This window comes from Ordospora colligata (genome assembly GCF_000803265.1).
Source record: "Ordospora colligata OC4 chromosome Unknown contig_08, whole genome shotgun sequence".
NCBI lineage: Eukaryota > Fungi > Microsporidia > Ordosporidae > Ordospora > Ordospora colligata.
Genome location: NW_014575400.1, coordinates 193,988 through 211,630, shown reverse-complemented (window position 1 = coordinate 211,630; position 17,643 = coordinate 193,988). Strand labels below are relative to the sequence as shown.

The 17,643-nt window shown below is 35.0% G+C and overlaps 13 protein-coding genes across 13 annotated transcripts; 7 read left to right on the top strand and 6 right to left on the bottom strand.

Annotated features, from left to right (window-relative positions):
* On the top strand, window positions 1-343 carry M896_081740 (uncharacterized protein; the record flags this gene model as incomplete). Its single annotated transcript, XM_014707990.1, has 1 exon — window positions 1-343. A coding segment is annotated over one exon (343 nt), but the record flags the coding sequence as incomplete, so codon positions are not given.
* Window positions 344-2,748: 2,405 nt separating this feature from the next.
* Window positions 2,749-3,216, top strand: M896_081730 (subunit 7 of RNA polymerase II; the record flags this gene model as incomplete). Its single annotated transcript, XM_014707989.1, has 1 exon — window positions 2,749-3,216. The coding sequence occupies one exon, from the start codon at window positions 2,749-2,751 to the stop codon at window positions 3,214-3,216; it is 468 nt and encodes a 155-aa protein (XP_014563475.1).
* A 213-nt stretch (window positions 3,217-3,429) lies between these two features.
* On the top strand, window positions 3,430-4,080 carry M896_081720 (MADS domain-containing protein; the record flags this gene model as incomplete). Its single annotated transcript, XM_014707988.1, has 1 exon — window positions 3,430-4,080. One exon carries the CDS (start codon window positions 3,430-3,432, stop codon window positions 4,078-4,080), a length of 651 nt encoding a protein of 216 aa, XP_014563474.1.
* Window positions 4,081-4,223: 143 nt separating this feature from the next.
* M896_081710 (uncharacterized protein) lies at window positions 4,224-6,545 on the top strand (the record flags this gene model as incomplete). The annotated part of the gene is made up of 1 exon (XM_014707987.1): window positions 4,224-6,545. The coding sequence occupies one exon, from the start codon at window positions 4,224-4,226 to the stop codon at window positions 6,543-6,545; it is 2,322 nt and encodes a 773-aa protein (XP_014563473.1).
* Window positions 6,546-6,587: 42 nt separating this feature from the next.
* On the bottom strand, window positions 6,588-7,082 carry M896_081700 (uncharacterized protein; the record flags this gene model as incomplete). The annotated part of the gene is made up of 1 exon (XM_014707986.1): window positions 6,588-7,082. One exon carries the CDS (start codon window positions 7,080-7,082, stop codon window positions 6,588-6,590), a length of 495 nt encoding a protein of 164 aa, XP_014563472.1.
* A 33-nt stretch (window positions 7,083-7,115) lies between these two features.
* On the bottom strand, window positions 7,116-7,911 carry M896_081690 (uncharacterized protein; the record flags this gene model as incomplete). The annotated part of the gene is made up of 2 exons (XM_014707985.1): window positions 7,116-7,668; window positions 7,697-7,911. 2 exons carry the CDS (start codon window positions 7,909-7,911, stop codon window positions 7,116-7,118), a joined length of 768 nt encoding a protein of 255 aa, XP_014563471.1.
* Window positions 7,912-8,073: 162 nt separating this feature from the next.
* On the top strand, window positions 8,074-8,799 carry M896_081680 (ribosomal protein S2; the record flags this gene model as incomplete). Its single annotated transcript, XM_014707984.1, has 1 exon — window positions 8,074-8,799. One exon carries the CDS (start codon window positions 8,074-8,076, stop codon window positions 8,797-8,799), a length of 726 nt encoding a protein of 241 aa, XP_014563470.1.
* A 122-nt stretch (window positions 8,800-8,921) lies between these two features.
* On the top strand, window positions 8,922-11,597 carry M896_081670 (transcriptional accessory-like protein; the record flags this gene model as incomplete). The annotated part of the gene is made up of 1 exon (XM_014707983.1): window positions 8,922-11,597. One exon carries the CDS (start codon window positions 8,922-8,924, stop codon window positions 11,595-11,597), a length of 2,676 nt encoding a protein of 891 aa, XP_014563469.1.
* Window positions 11,598-11,811: 214 nt separating this feature from the next.
* Window positions 11,812-12,360, bottom strand: M896_081660 (putative acetyltransferase; the record flags this gene model as incomplete). The annotated part of the gene is made up of 1 exon (XM_014707982.1): window positions 11,812-12,360. One exon carries the CDS (start codon window positions 12,358-12,360, stop codon window positions 11,812-11,814), a length of 549 nt encoding a protein of 182 aa, XP_014563468.1.
* A 34-nt stretch (window positions 12,361-12,394) lies between these two features.
* On the bottom strand, window positions 12,395-15,241 carry M896_081650 (uncharacterized protein; the record flags this gene model as incomplete). Its single annotated transcript, XM_014707981.1, has 1 exon — window positions 12,395-15,241. One exon carries the CDS (start codon window positions 15,239-15,241, stop codon window positions 12,395-12,397), a length of 2,847 nt encoding a protein of 948 aa, XP_014563467.1.
* Window positions 15,242-15,269: 28 nt separating this feature from the next.
* Window positions 15,270-16,697, bottom strand: M896_081640 (subunit alpha of phenylalanyl-tRNA synthetase; the record flags this gene model as incomplete). The annotated part of the gene is made up of 1 exon (XM_014707980.1): window positions 15,270-16,697. One exon carries the CDS (start codon window positions 16,695-16,697, stop codon window positions 15,270-15,272), a length of 1,428 nt encoding a protein of 475 aa, XP_014563466.1.
* A 33-nt stretch (window positions 16,698-16,730) lies between these two features.
* M896_081630 (uncharacterized protein) lies at window positions 16,731-17,027 on the bottom strand (the record flags this gene model as incomplete). Its single annotated transcript, XM_014707979.1, has 1 exon — window positions 16,731-17,027. One exon carries the CDS (start codon window positions 17,025-17,027, stop codon window positions 16,731-16,733), a length of 297 nt encoding a protein of 98 aa, XP_014563465.1.
* A 42-nt stretch (window positions 17,028-17,069) lies between these two features.
* Window positions 17,070-17,531, top strand: M896_081620 (uncharacterized protein; the record flags this gene model as incomplete). The annotated part of the gene is made up of 1 exon (XM_014707978.1): window positions 17,070-17,531. One exon carries the CDS (start codon window positions 17,070-17,072, stop codon window positions 17,529-17,531), a length of 462 nt encoding a protein of 153 aa, XP_014563464.1.
* Window positions 17,532-17,643: the final 112 nt, after the last annotated feature.

Below are 17,643 nucleotides of genomic sequence, written 5' to 3'. Positions count from 1 at the left end.
AGGTAAGTTGAGTAGCATGAGAGATCAAATGATTGCAAAGATGGTATGTGTTGGATTATGTGTATTAGCAATGATAGTTGAGATGGCTATGATAATAATAAGTATAATGAATGGGAATGGGAATGATACGAGTACTGATGATATTAACAAGATGATTACTACAGCAGTAAGTATAGCAATAATACTGAATATGATGAGATATGTGATGAGTAAGAATCAAGCAGGTTGGTATCATGGAGTGATGATAGGAGGAAGTCTGATTATAGGATCTATGAGAGCTGTAATGCTTGCAAGTGCAATGATAAGAGAGTATATGAGTGTGATGAACATAGTGATGATGTGATAGGTCGGTCTGTTAATGACAATAGCAAGTGTAGTTGTATACATTAATAGAAAGAGTGATAAAGAAGTGAAGAAGTGAGTGATAAAGAAGTGAAGAAGTGAGTGGTAAATGAGAAGAATAAGATGAATGATGAGATACTAGGTAAGTCTGTGAGTAGTATTATTGCGAATCTGTTTGGAGTAGTTTTGCTACTATTTCAGTAACAATATGTGATGTCTGATGCATTTTATGGATTGGAATAAGGTTGTTGATGAATTGAAGGGTGAAATATTACAACAATAGAGTGATAGATGAGAAAGTAAGAAATGAAGTAGTAGATGATAATAGTAAAATAATATTAAGGCAATAAGATAATGAAGTTGTAGATCAGAAAGTAATATAACAAATGATGGAATAAACGAATAATTATTGTTAGTTTGATATATATTTATCTAGTAATATAATATATTGTGTGGTATAATAGCAACAATACTATGCTGTGGACGGAAAAAAGTTATGGATGGAAAACATTAAATTTTAAGGAACTTAAGAACAGACTTGATAAAATAGACGAATAAATTCAGTGTTTACAACCAAAAGCTAATGAAAAAATGAATAGTCTTAAGCAAAGATTGCCTGGTTATTTAGATAAACAAATTACACCTGAAAATACAGAAATAATCAAAGATATACTCAATGAGATGGATGAAATAGATAAAGAAGTATCTTTTAAAAAATTAATTATACGATCTTAAAAAAGAAAGAATGTTTTATTGGTTATGTGTAGAAAGTTTATAAAATATGATGATCAACAGCAAATATCAGAAAAATACAAGGAAGATGCATCAAAGAAAAAGATCTATCAGCCGAAGAAATGTTTAGTGATGTTAATATTGAAAGGATTGATCTTCTAACTGGTAGATCATATGAGAATTATACATATGATGATTATAAAAAAATAATCAGGTTTTATAAAGAACTATTTTATCAAAGAGACATGACGTTTTAGTCAGGTATTTTGTAATTCAAAGCACACTTTTTGATGAATATATAAAATATAATGATGGACGTGCACTATATGAAAAAATGAAGAAAAATTGATTCAGAAATGTAGTAGAAAGTATGGAAAAGGATATCGAAAAAATCATGAATGGAGAAATTCCTGACGATAAAAATATTAAATTCAAATATTATTCCATTTTAAAGAAATATAAGGATGGTAATTCGACGATAAAATTCGTAATAAAGAATGATAATGAAAATGGTGTATCAGATTAGAAGTAGGCTTTGATTTAGCAACTAAATTAAAGTTCAAAGTAGATTTTCTACGCATTATTCGAGTTAGATGCCTGATGCATAAAAATCAAAAGGAAGAAAGTGAAGACGTTAAGAATGTTAAGATATTTCAATAAAAATATCTGGAAGATTCAAATGATATTAAAAGAATATTTGATATACAATCAGCCAAATTACGGTATGCAATCGACAATATATTAAAAAATGCAAAAGAATGTCAAGTGCAAGAGATTAAAAAATTGGGATAAGATAATGCTATTAATGATTGTAAAATGAATATGCTAATAGTTATGCTATTGGAATACATAAAGTTGAATAAAAGATCTATAGAATGGCGAAATGCTGCTGATGAAAATAATTTAGAAGATTTGTATCAATGGTATAGTATGGATTTCAAACAACAAGAAGATGAACCATCAACATGTTATATAGATATACCAGTACAAGTGTGTGACACTCAATAACTACTAATCCAGTTCAAAAAACAGTGGAACTTATTACATCCACATTAGCCGCTCCAGAGATAATACGTGCAGGCCTAAATTCATCTAGTAATGATTTGAACACAAAGATTATAACTGCTCAGCATGAGCAATAACGGTATTTATGAACTATGAAATATGTTTCACAATAACTTTGACAGATATTTATATGAGCTGATGAGTGATATAATTAATGAAAGCATCAGAAATGAAATCAATGGCAGATATAATTGAAGTAAGACACACGAATGAGCAAGTTATAGTATATCAAAAGGATGGATGAAGTATATTAAATTGATTAATTGTGTGTGTTTATAAAGAAAGGAAATGCAACGGAATCTCAATGTGTAATTAAGAGCATGATTGATTAACGAATTGGCATATCAATAAGAATGATATTTGAGATAAACTATAGCTAATGGTAAATAATAATGAAGGTTTTGACTTGAACTTAACGAAAGTTTATTTATATAAATGCTATAAGAATATTAAAGTATTGTATGTTTTTATAAGTTTGTAAAATAGAAGATGTTTGCATTATATATTCATGTGGATGTGAGGTATCGTAAACACCATGGTTAGAGTTTTTAATCGATTTGTAAGCTATATTTGTGTTTTAAATGCTTGGATAGAGTGCCCTTAGCAGAAATGTTTTTTGTAAAAGATTTTTTGCAAAAGATTCACTTAAGTCCGAGTTACCTTGGACCGAATATACAGGTATTGATAAAAGAATATCTGCTGTCAAAAGTAGAAGGATCATGTGGATCGGATGGATATATAGTTATGGTTCTTGGAATAGATGAGATAGGAGACAGCAGGGTGTTGTTAAGTGGAGAAACGATATTTACTGTGAAGTACAAAGCGCTTACGCTTAAGCCGTTGAAAGGTGAAATAATTGATGCAAGTGTGGTTGAGACAAATAAAATGGGAGTGTTTGCATCTGTAGGACCGCTCACAGTGTTTATATCAAATCATCAGATTCCTAATTTTCTACTGGAGAACGAAATATCAAAGAACACTATGATTAGACTGAAAATAATTGGGACAAAGATAGATTCTACGAAGATATATGCGGTGGGTACATTGAATGATGATTCATTGGGAATTATTTGCTGATTTTTGTAGGTTAGAGTAATAAATGTGTTGTTTGTAAAAGTTGATTGTAGGGAGTATGACTTCGGTGATTTATTGAAAGGGAGTGGATGTGTTTTATTGTTATGTAAATGCTATTTATTGATTGTATTATAGAACTAAATGTTAACGTAAAGGAGAATGTGTGGTTAATTGGAGGATGCTCTTTAGAAATATGAAAATTGACCCTTTAAGGAGATGGAAGAGGATAGAAAGCGTGGGAAGAAAGAAGAACAAGAAGGATCGCAAGTAGGTGCAGAAATCGATTATGGGATCCCACTTTTTGGAATGAATGAGAATATCCCTGAAGGATTTCCATATCCTAACTGGGGAGCCCAAGGCATGAGTTATGCATTCGATCAACAGTACAACTACTATAATCATCATCCTATTTCTTCATCACAATTCCAAAGCAATGGAATGTCTCCATCACCTCAAAGTTTTGAACAGAACAACATGCATCCATCAATTACCTTTGAAAAGCCTCGAGCAAGAAGCCATGGAAAGAAGAAGATAAAGCTTGAGTACATAGCAGGTAAGAACAAGAGAAGCGTCTGTTTTAGCAAAAGGAAAAGAGGGATAATGAAAAAAGCGTATGAGTTGAATATTCTTACAGGGACAGAGATTCTTCTCTTGATAGCAAGTGAGAGTGGACATGTTTTTACTTTTGCAACAGATAAGCTGAAACCGATCATACTAGAGCATGAGAATATTATTCAAAGTTGTCTTAACAAATCTGAAGGTTCTGGATTCAACAGCTCTGCACGCAGCGAAAGGAACAAGAAGTACTCCAAGAAAGACATTGGATATGATGACATTGGGATTTATGATGAATCATCCGAGAGCTAAACGGATATTCCCAATGATGACTTCTGAGGATGTTGATAGTATTATGTCAAATAAAATGCTTTCTAAATGCTTTCTTGGACTGTTATTGTAGTTTGAAACATGGATGGGCCAGAGGATAAAAAAAGAGAATATTTTGAGCCTATATGCTGCCTCAAGATGAAAGAAAGAAGATGGTTTTGAAGCTGTTTACTGCATTGAAGGATTCAAATATATTCCCTGGGTATGATATGGGACAAATTAAGGAAGCTGCGATTAGAGCTGAACAAAGGATATTTGAAGAGAGCAAAACTAGAGAAGAGTATGTGAATGGAATGGACGAAAGATTCAAAAGAATAGAAAAGGCAGCAGGTGAAAGTAGAAGAGACCGTAGGTCTGAGCAAAAACAAGAAATACCGTTCTCAGCATCAGATTCTTGGACAGGGAGAGCAGAAGGGTTTAATCTTCAGGATTTGAGTACGCATAATAATTATGAGAGAGACAGAATGTTTTCAGGTAACTTAAGTAGATTTGAAAGAAGTGGAACGTCAGAATCTGGTGTTATAGACAATATGCAGAATGGAAGTCAGGATTGGTTTACATCGATTAGGAATGCAAGTGCGCAAATGGACGAGGGACACTCAATCACAAAAAATGGCATGCCACAGAAGTATGGTTCACAGGAGATGGGAAGTAAAAGAGATAGATCTAACTCTTGTACGATTCAGAACTCAATGCACAAACAATATAGCGTAGGATCTCAAGAGTTTAAGGCTGGATTTATGCATGGAATGAACTTTTTGGGTGATTTGTCAAGTAATGATAAATATAGGAATGACAATGAGAGCATGCATCATATAAATGAAGAAAGAGGAATAAATGCAATGTTTGAGCAACCTCTATATAATGGATATTTTAAAGAAGCAGCTTATATGTCTATGCGTAATGAAGTAGATGGTAATCAGGAATATTTGAAGTATAATATGAAATCAAATGAATGCAGGTCTAAGAGCGAAGTTTTTACTAAGGCACCAATTATGAGAAATGATGAAAAGGTGATTGCTCCAAACCCGAATTATTTGCATGCAGGAAAGTATTTTATGCCACAAAAGCATTCCGAACAACGCATCCATTTGCAAAACAACATGTACACTTCACAAGCAAGAGCTAACAATCAAAGAATCAGTGATCCGAGAAGTTACTCATTATCGGGGTATGTTGGAAACAATCACATGGCTTCCAATATGATGCATGGAAGCCAAAGTATGTTTCAAGAATCAGCTATGGGACCTGAATATCAGAATCGTGGAGGAAGAGGGACAAACACATTTTTAGCAAACTCTTCGAATGGCTCTAATATAATGGCCGATGGATGGCTGGGATTTTCATCTGTATTTGATAGCAAAGGAACTGGAAATTCTAGAAAATCTATAGAGAAGGGAATGAAATCATCACCAATATTTTTTAATCAGCAGGTGCAGCATCAGCAATACTATAACAGTCCACAAAAACATGGAGAAATAGGGCATATCCACACAAAGCCAAGAGCCGCAATGACTCTAGACTTATCACAGAGATTTGAAAAGCAGCTGGGTCAAATAGATATGTTTGATAATGATCATACAAAACTTGGTGAAAGCATGAATAAAACAGATTACTACTTTAATAGCGGATCTCAAGGCATGGAACCAGGTTTTAAATCAGAAAGCTTTGCAGATTACATCAACATGCAGAATGGGATTCACACAGATACCTCATACGCCAATGCAGACCTGAATAGTTCATTCAGGTTTGATTACTTGCAATCAAATATGAACGATTCGCATACTACAAGCAAAGAGCTAAGCTACGATGCAGATCCAATAGACTGCTCTACCCTGGGTTTTGCTAACTATGGAAACCAGTATGCAAATATTAATGATTCAAATTCAGGATATAAAAATGATTCGTTTGATTATAATGCATCATCAAAGCCACAGGCCAATGAAAACATGTCTGGTTATGCCATAAATAAAGAGCATAAGAAAGAATTGTCTCCGGATGCTTTAGCTGATATCGATGAGTTTATTATATCTAATGGATTAAATAAGGTGCTTCTCAACAGTTTAGAGATATTAAATATGAAATCAAAACTTGAAGAAGGTGTAAATGCGATTAGCAAGTCTCTTAAGGTATATAATAGTTTTGATGATGCTTTTCCTAAATCCAAATTAAAAGTAAAGTATAAACATGCCAGAATGTTTATTGAAAAGCAAATTGAATGCATGAAACACAACATTTATTTCTTAAAAGTCCGGAATGTGGGTGGATTGATTGACCAAATCAATTCATTGATAGTTGACATGAGCCATGAATTGAAATCTGCAAATGAAAGCAACACCATAATTAACTATGGTGATTGTCTTAGAGATGCATTGAAGGCTTATTCAGAAAAGAAAAAAAGACTAAGTATATTTGGATTGAACTTGATTGGAAAGAACAAAAATTGAATAAAGTTCGATTTACTTGTGTACTTAATCTTTCATAATTGATTATTTCGTATGCTCTACAATAACATTTGAGTTTCCCACTGCCTGTCCATTTCCAATACTCACTGCTCTTGATGCATGCTCTTTTTTTCTATATGTAATTAATGCAGTTCTTTGATCTGTTATTTCTACATAGCATGATCCAAATTTGCTGAACACATTCCAGAGAAGAACATCATCGACTTCACTTCCAATATTTTTTACTATAACGCGTGATTGTTGCTCCGCCATTCCAAAATATATTCTTTTTCCATAAAGCTTCACGCCCTTAAGAACATTACAAGTGTATTCTAGTTCAGAATGTGTTTTGTATGTTGCAAAGCAATATCCTTTCGTTTGATTATAATACAAAGATTCCACCTTTGATACTTGTATAAGCAGTTCGTATATCAAATGCTTTCCAACTTTACTTGGGATGTTTGTAACGAAAAGCTTATGCGCATCTGGAGAGTTTATGCCTTGGTATGGTGTGCATGAATATGATCCAGAATCATTCATTCCAGGGATCATTCAGAATATTCTGTAATAATGCTAGAAATCCTTTACTAACTTTATTGCTTCCATTATATTTCTGTGAAATTCAGATTCATTGATTTTCAAATCATAATACTCCATTCTTCTAATGAAATCTATTGCTGCCTGAAATGATGTCAGATAATATGTAATCTCCTTCTCGCCATACATTCTTGGTGCAGGACAGTTGCAATGTATACTGATTCCTATCCCATGCAAGCATTCAGGCATGCAAATATCAACAATACGTCTTCTGTACTTAACCATAAATTGCACTTCTAAGTAGATGTTAGGAACAGAAGATTTTACGATACAGTATATTATTGCAGAAAGCATTTCTCCTTGATTTTCATGCTGGCCTATTGTACCATACAGCTTTTCTATGATTTGCATTAAATGTATAATCTTTTCTGTAGGTGTTGAAAGAGAAGCAATGGCTTCGAATAATGGAAACAAATGTTCCAGACTTTCATTGTTTATCCCAAGTTCAAGATGTTCTGGCTTAATCCATTTGTACAGAATAAGCTTTTTATTAATAAGTTGATTTGTCGAATCATTGATGTCCATAAGTCTAAAATTACAAATGATGAAACACTTACTCATTAAATCTATTTGTGATTGTCATTTTTTCAACCAATGCAATACCTGCCTCGCATTTAATTCTGTACTTTTCAGAAATATAATCGTAAAATGTCTGTAGAAGTTCGGGATTGTTTTTAACAAGCTTCATGTCTTGAGTAAAGCTGTCTATTATCTTCCCAGCTGGTGTCAATGAAAGAGATAGAAGCGCCTTGACACATGCATCTTTGCACATTTTTTCTGTTTTGAATAAAGTGATTAAATGTTTCAGTGCATCCGACAACATACATTGGCCTAAAACAGATGTATATTTTGAATGTGACTGCATATAAGCTTTGATGTTGTTAATGTATTGTGACAGACTTGACAAAAAAAATCTTATAATGAAACCCTCAAAATGGAAGGTACTGAAAGAAAAAGCACTGGAAAGCCGTTTGTTAAACGAGAGGAGGAATGGATTCCAAAGACTGCACTTGGAAAGCTGGTGAAGATGCGTAAGATCACTTCGTTGGACCAGATATTTAAATTTTCCCATGTGATCAGGGAAGCAGAGATTGTTGATTTTTTGTGTGGTTCGTCTCTGAAGGAAGAGCTGCTGTCTGTTAAGTCTGTTCAGAAGCAAACCAGAGCAGGGCAGAAGACCAAGATAAAGGTAGTGGTGGTTGTTGGAGATGAGAAGGGACATATTGGAATAGGAACCAAATCATCAAAAGAAGCAGCTTCGGCAATCAGAGGTGCAATAATAAGGGCGAAATGTGCAATCAGGCCAGTGAGACTTGGGCTGTGGGATGGCACCAAAGGAACTCCGCACACTGTGTCATGCAGGGCATCAGGTAAGTGCGGAACATCGATTGTTAGGGTTATTCCAGCCCCCAGAGGAGCAGGGATTATTTCTTCAAGTGTGAACAAGAAGATATTTGAACTGGCAGGTATCAAGGACGTGTATACGTCATGCAGTGGAGCAACACCAACAACCGAAAATTTTGCCAAAGCATCGATTGCAGCACTTGAAGCCACGTCTTCAATCCTCCTCCCAGATCAGTGGGTTGAAGAGCCGAAGACCTTAAATCCTCTGCTTGAGTTTGCAGATATTTTGAACCAACTCGACAAGAATCGTGTTTGAAGCAATAAAAGAGGTTATTCTTTATATATCCATGTTTTGTGATCCTTGAGAACTATAAACAACTTCCTTGAATATCAGGGAGGGATGTTGTTGTTAAAGATGATTTTTATAAAGACCTTGAAATGAATGATTCTAGCGATGAAGAGATCAATATTAACAGGAAGCGAAAGCAACAAGTTAAGAAACAGGCACTCGTGGATCTTTTTGAGGAGGAAAATGTAGATGAAGATAGTGTGTCTTCTGCTGATTATGGTGAAAGGGATTCTTTGTTTTTAGAGATTTTTGGAACGGGGGAAGAATACAATTATGTGCTTGAAGGACAGAAATCTGAATCGAGTAAGCATAAAGAGAATGTTTCTATGACAAATGAAGTTGTTGATGCAGAAGATGTATATGTTTATGCACAAAATAATCTCAAGGTTGATCAAGTGTCTCTAAAGAAAGTTATTAACCTTTTATCCTGTGGTTATTCGATACACTTTGCATTATTGCACACTGGAATTGAAGGAATTGGAATTGAAGATGGATACACAATTGTGGATGTTTTTTATGAGTATAAAGAGTTTGTAAAGCTAAAAGGAGACATGAAAAAGAAATATGGAGATGATGTGCTTCTGCACAATATTAATAGTATCCGAGAGCTTAGGTGGTATTCTTCATACAAACAACAAAGTGGAAAAGATATTGTGATGCCAAATGAATTACTTTCTGTGGAAGATTTTTGCGAAAACATAAGAATGGCAAAGAGAGTATATGAGCCTGGATATTCATCAGTAGAACCATCTTTAGGAGAAGTAGACAGAATTGCCACGGCTATTTCTTGCCATCCAACATTTAGAAATGTTCTATATAGCATACATAAACAATACGGCATAGAAGATGAAGATAATGGGATTGGAGTTGACAATGAGATTATAGAACGAGTGCTAATAGAGATGTATCAAAGTGACATGGCCTCTGATGACCAGTGGAATAATCATCGAAGAAGAATTGTTCTTGTGGCAATGGAAAAAGCCTGTGAGGTTATTGTTCCATTGGTGCTTGAGGAGAAAAGAAATAAAGATGCAAAAAGGAAAATATTTTTAAACACTATTGACCGTATAGTGAATGGCTCTATCGGTATTAAAAGAGAAGGAATGCATATATGTGGAATAACTGAAGAAAAGAGATACTTTAAAGCAGTTATTTTGGATTTTGAAGGAGAATTTGTTGAATCGATTGTTGTAAAGGATAGTGAAGAGTTCAAACTATTGGAGTTTTTTAACCAGTTTAATCCATGTAGTACCGCAGTGAGCGGATCTACAACATTGATAAAACGACTGATGAAAATCATCATGCCTTGGAACCCAGTGTATGTAGAGAATCGAGTAGCCATGATGTCAAGCAACGATACATATGCATTCTGCTGCAGTATTGCCAGACTTATTATATGCCCTGAAATTGAATATGCAGAGCTGATAAGTAAAGGTATTGTATATTTGCCACAAGAATCATTGTCAAGAAAGGATGCAATAGAGACTATTAGAAGAGGTATACTTACTGCTATATCTGCGGTTGGTGTTGATGCGAACTATTTGCTCAAAAACAGTAGAAATGGCGGACTCCTGTCTCTTATTTCAAATAATCTTTGTTTGAAAGAAAGATTCAAAGAACTCAGGAATGTACAGAGGTTGGAGGACCTTGCATCAATATGTGATAATGATGTTGAATACACAAACCTTGTGGTGTATCTTCGAGTAAATTCTGGAATATTTGCAAAAGTTTCACAAGTAGAGCCATTTGATTCTACATGTATACATCCAAGGAATTACGAAATATGCAGAGATATGTGCAAGTCATTATATGATCAGTTAGAGTTTGCAAAAAAACCTACATTTGATTATGTGCGTGAATTATTGAATAACCATAAAAATGTGTTTATGAATCCAAATTCATTGGACTTTGCAGGTACTTCCAACAATAAGGCACTTCTTGATGATATGTGTGGAATGCTTGCACTTAGAGATAGAGCCTTGTATTCAGGTCTCCCTGATCATTTTGTGTTTAAAGAATTGACGGGGAGCGATGAGTCTCTGATTGGAAAGACTTTTGAAGCAAGTGTTGTTAAGTGTGGAGATACATATTACCTCTTGAGTTCAGCATGCACATCTGCTGCCATTTATGTCAAGAAATCTAAACAAACAGAAGAACTTTTTCTCAACCAACTTGTTATGGTAAAGATAGAATGTATGAATTGCTTTATGCTGTCTTACACAGGATCAATAGTTGTCCAAGAGCATAGAAGATCGCAGCATTACCGGTTTATGACACATCCATTATTCAGAAATCTAAATAGTGAAGAATCAGAATGCTATCTTAGAGACAAATGCTTGCCATTGGTTCTGAGAGCAAGCAAAAATGATGGATCTCCAATAGTGGTTTTGAAGATTCTAGATGATGTTTATGTGCATATGAAGGTGGTGGAAGATGAAAAATATTGCTACAAAGAATGCATATACGATAGTTTGGATGAATTCATATCGAAGGTTACAAAGAAAATACTTATGAATGTCAAAAGCATAAAAGATCACAAATACTACTTTGAAAACGAAGGTAGTCTATTAGAGTATCTAGGCCAAGGGGGAAGTTACATAAGGTACGGGTTTTACTTCAGCAGAAAATATCCAGGAAAGATTTGCATGATGTATAGCAATGGGCGCTGTTTCAAGGAATATATAACTGTGAATGAACATCTAGTATATGAAGGAATGAACTTTGCTACATTGGATGAGTTTATGAGATATAGAAAATCTATTTGAGCCAAGCCATTAAGCAATTACTCAGACATTGCTTATGCTATTAAACAGCCATAGCATAGAAGATTCGAGATTAAATAATGCTTTGAGTGCCATTTATTGACTTTCTACAAGGTTCAGGTTCGCATGCACAAATAAACCTTCAATAAGAAGTGTAGATTAACACATGCGTAGAACAACTTAATCTTCAGGCATACCAAATATAATCCTGGTACAATCAATTCAATTTTGAGGCATGTATGTCCGAGCCCTTTTGCATAAATTTGTTTTCAGGATCAAGTTTTAGAGACTTTCTCATGTCTAACGCATCCTCATAACCATTTGTATCATGATAGTAATCAAGCACTCGTCTGTAAACAGTATATCCTAATTTCTTATAGAAATCGATTGCACATGCATTGGTACATCTAACATACAGGTCCATAAAATATGCCTTGTATATATTTGCATTGTTTTCTAGTATATCCATGCAGAGCCTTGCAAATCCATTCCTTCTTTTTCGAAATTGCACACTCAATACAGAAATATGCGCACATATAACATTGTCCTTCTCTTCCAGCCTTCCCATCAAAATTCCATAGACATCTCTAAGACAATAAAACGAACGCTTTCTTTCTACAGGAGAAACAACTGCCATGCAATCTTCCGTATGGTTTATGATGTAATACAAGTAATAACTTAATGGAAAACTCTCTGTACTATAGTCCAGATTTATTACATCCAATGAAAATGCATCACTCGGAAGCAGTGGCTCTATCTTATACATGATAGGGTTTGATCCAAGTCTGCAGTTATTCAAACTAGAATCTACTAATTACATCAAAAGCTCGTTCTACATCAAACTCTCTGTTCTTGTAAATATCACACATTCCCTTATCATTCATATCATAAACCTGCTTCAGATAGTCTGCATCAACAAATCTTGTTTTATTAAATGCTTCAAAAAAAGATTTTTCAGAAAGCACCGAAATTTGATCTTCTACCTTCTGCAAAAAGCCAAACAACTCCTTGTCTACTTCCTGTATCTCAATCACCTTTCCACTCAGACACACTGCAAGTACATACTCTCCAGGTATAAACATGATCGGTATGTCATTCACAAATATCGATGCAACCACTAATGCATGATTTTCGAATAACTTCATAATCATCATTTCACCAGTCATTTCACCAACAATCAGTTTGTCTTTATCAAACTTTGCCAGCGACACTATGAATCGAGAAACATCATCTTTATACTCTATATTTCCATTCTTCAAGACAAACACCGAATCCTTCTCCGTACCAACAAAAACCCTTGAATCATCCGTGCATAAACAGTTAATCTTCGATGGAAACTCAATTCGGAACTTTTTCAGAAGTGTCCTAATTCCAACCTCATAGCAATGTATCACATTAGATGATGTACAGTATACTCTACATTTATCTATTCTCAGAACACTTGGTGCATAATCAATTCTAAATCCATATATCAATGAATCCTGTTTATATACATTCAAAAGGTATCCTTCTTCAGATTCATTAATACATTTTTCAGAATCATTTACTGCAACAACACAGTATTCTCCACATAACGCTGCATCAATGACTGCTCCAGCTCCTTCAAGTATCTTGCTTCCATCAAACTTCTTAATACTGAACCTGAAATTCACATTTTCTGCATATCCAATCCCATCCATCAGTATCTTGCATTCTCCATCTACATGAGTTATGCAATCAATCATAATCCTTCGATTCTCATTGTAATCATAAACACTCAGCCATACTCCTTCTCCTACTATCACTTTTCCATCCACAAACACACTCTTTCTCCCATCAACTCCGATCACTCTTTGACATCTAACATCTATGCAACCATTCTCAAGTATCATAATTCTACCCTTTCTTCCAATCGCCTTTCCATTATGCTTCATTCTGCTAGGAAATCCAAGAGATCCATCCGTATTAATTTTGAACTTGTGCATTGAATATCCAACTACATACAAATAGCCTTCAAATGCCATCACATACTCAATATCCTCAAAAAGCAGTTGAATAAACACAAACCTTCTCTCTGAAATATTATACACACGTATAACATGTCGTCCAGTTACAACAAATAAATAATTCTCATGCATCTCCAATCCTTTAACAACCACTCCAATCTCAATGCACTCCATAACAGATCCTTCAAACAGCAATATCTTACTATTGCTTCCAAAAATAACATATTCAGACGATCCACAGAAATACTCATAATTTACTTCCTTCACATATATTTCAGGTTCTTTTGCATATTTATCATCTATTATCAAATCACGTAGTATCATCGATTCTTTCATTAGATAAACATCATGGCTCCTGGTTCTGAAATATCCAACTACTTCATTATCACAATCAAGTTCATATTGCTTCTCAAATTGTGTTTTGTTCATCTTGATGTTGCAAATCTTATTGTTATAACATACGCAAATCACATCTCCAGATGAAAATACATCTTTAACTACATTATTCTCACAATCTTCCTTTACATTAACTTCATGGCTAGAGTCTTCAATAATTCTAGCTTTACAAACAAAATCAATCGATAATGCCTCAACAATCTCTCCTACGTTTGTTCTGTTACACACATAAACATGATGTAATCCATCATGCATAATATACGCACTTCTACAGATCATACTGCTACTAATATCATCTGCATGCATAATGCTTATGCTTCCTTCTTCTCTCTTAACAAAATATACTTGATTGATAAAATCATGTGCTAAACAAACAAGATGACCGTAATGATCAATCGCTATATCTTTACACACACATATTTTGGTTGCATAATGCAGCTCTATACACTCTGTAACTCTGACCTCAAAAACATGGCCATATTCATTCACAACCACAGCCAATCCATCAATTCCATCAGGATCAATTGCATTACATGTAAAAACACTACCCACCAATAAATTTAGATCAGGAATTCCAGATAGTCTAAGTAATTCCAAAATATCGTACCTTTCCACTTTATAAATGCTCCTGAAAATAAAAACACTTGTACTTGAAAACACTGCAAATATCATGCCATGCAACGGGACAATCATATATCCAGCATCATCCACTATATGCTCAGTCAACACCTTGATTGTTCTTGAAAAACAATCATACTCATATACTTTAACTATCGTTCCATTACAACTTTTTTCAAGAGAGGCATATCTGTCATTACTATCAATTGCCTTAAAGTCTAGGACTACAGCTGCACATTGCCCCATTCTATACTTCATCGGTTCAGCAAGCAATCCTTCCTTAATCCCATAAAGCACCATATGCCCAAAAAACGATACAATGCAAATACTTTGTTTTGCACATGCCACATATGAACCTGGATTCCTATAATCAATATCACTTCTTCCAAACACATGCACGCTCCTCTCATCAAGATTCCCATCCAGTTGTCGTATATATCCGTTAAAAACAACCACAATGCTATTCTCAAAAGCCACTGCAGATTTAACAACATCAAAAAAATCAATCCTCTTGGCATAAACTGTTCTTCCATCTATAATAATATACTTAACAACTGATGATGCTTGTATCAGATAAACTCCAAACCGATTGCACAAAATCTTTACACAAAAATCTCCAGGCACCACAGTCTTGCTGATATAAAACATTAGGGATAAATCATATTCAGAACATCCTTTAATCAAAAAAACATATTTCGCTTCTTCTAGAAAACTCGATATCAACCTTATGTCCAACAAGATCGCGGATATTCTTCAATCCATACTTAATCATTGCCGGTCTTTCAAGAGAGAGTCCCCATGCAATCACACTCACATCTGCATCAAATCCCATCGGGCGTAACATCTCAGGTCTGAAAACCCCTGAATTTCCTATCTCTATCCACCTACCAAGCTCCTTATGATACCCAAACACCTCCATAGATGGCTCAGTATATGGATTAAATGCAGGCTTGAACTTGATGTCTTCCATACCAAGTCTACCAAAAAACTCCTGTAAAACACCCATAAGATGTCCTATGGTCAGTCCCTTGTCAACAATTAATCCTTCAACCTGATGAAATTCTGCAAGGTGCGTTGCATCTACACTTTCATTTCGAAACACCTTGTCAATAGAAAACAGCTTTGTGGGCACAAATCCGCTCTTTCCTAACTCATACAACTTTCTAGCACTCACAGATGTTGTATGTGTTCTTAGGATATTCTTTTGTGCCTCTGAAATGCTCCATGCATTTCTATGTCCCAGTGAATCATACTTTCCTCCACAGTGTGTTTCAGATACTTCCTTCAGGTATTCTGCAGGGAATTCCGTGCTTATCTCAGGATTTTTAACAAAAAAAGTATCATGCGCATCTCTTGATGGATGATCCTGAGGTTGGAATAATGCATCAAAGTTCCAGAATGATGACTCAACATATTGACTGGTACACATCTCGCTAAATCCCATTCCTACGAATATTCTCTTGAATTCATCCCTCATCTTCATCAGAGGATGCAGCGATCCAGACTGCGGGATATTTCCTCGAGTATCAAAGTTGTAGTTTTTGAAGATTGCGTCTTTGTAAGAACCACTCTGCACCATCGCAGCGGTTAGTTCCGTTACATAGCTACTTGCTTCAAACATCGGCCCTTTGATTGCTATTAACACAACGCTCTTTCTTTTGTAAATAAGTTTTCTCCTTCTCAAGGTTTCCAGATCTTCTTCAGAAGCATTTCCACTCTTCAAACTAATAATCATCCTTCTTATTCCATCTTCAATATCACCAACATTCCTGAACACTCTGTCTCCCTCCTTCCTAATCCATTTGTTTTTAAATGCATTCATCTTCCCCAGTTTGTACCTTTCGAGATCCTCAAGACTTATTCCATCCTGTCCAATCGACTTAAACAGCAAATACTCCTCACTTCCATTCTTCTCAACTTCCTCGCCCTCATTAGTTAGCACCTCCTCAAAACTCTCATTCATCTGAACATTACACACTCCCTTACTTTCAAGACTGATAAATGCACCATGTATACTGGTATATGGCGCATCAATGTCAGATGACCTTACCTCATCACTAATTCTAAGCCTCTCAATCACAGTCTCCACCACTCTTTCAATCATAGGGCTTAAAATCATCTTGAAAATATGTCTTCATCACATTGAGAGTTTCCTAGGCTTCACTCCATCTTGTGCATTCAACTTGTCCTCAAGAACTTCTAAGGCATCCTTCCTCAAGATCATTGCCTTTATCTCTCTCAGGTTCTCTGCAACATCATTTACCACGCCAATACTGTCTTCTAAGAGACCAATAGCTTTCTTACGAATTCTGAACTCTGTATATTCGCGCTTAATGTTCGTCTTGAGCAATTCAGAATACATTACAGTCATCTTCGATATCTTCTCCTTGAGCTCTGTGTTTTTTTTCGCAAGATCCCTGTTCTTCTTTTCCATAGTTGCATTGCATTAATATCGAAAATTCAAAGTAGGGCATAAATGTTCAACATAGAGCGCCACTACGGCGCACACTTGAAAAAAGAAACCATTCGCTCAGAATCGTTCCCTTTTGTCCTGGCAGACAGAGAATTCTCAAAGGCATGTAAGCAATCATTTCCAGCAATAAAAGGCATTGAAAGATCAAAAATCAAATATACAGACTTCTTAAGGATAAACAAGATGTTCACAGAGTATCTGTCAAGGCTTAAAGGCACAATAAATCCTGCAATGTTTGCAAACAAGATATACACATCCGAGCTGACCGGTGCAAAGGTAAAAATCTCGGATGGGAGAACTGGAATAGTTGTTGAGGAAAGAGTAAATTCACTTGTGATCGTCTTTAAAAACAACCTGGTAAAAACATTCATAAAACGAACAAACAACTTTTCGGTAGAGCATGATGGAACATATTATATCTTTATTGGATCAGGTATGAAATCAAATAGATTCACAAAGAAATAACTCATAATACTATAAAATACCATCTAACTTAATCATATCACATCAATTCAAACTTCAATTCTCTTAATCTATTCAAATCCTTAATAATAGTCACAAAACGAAAATGCCTTTA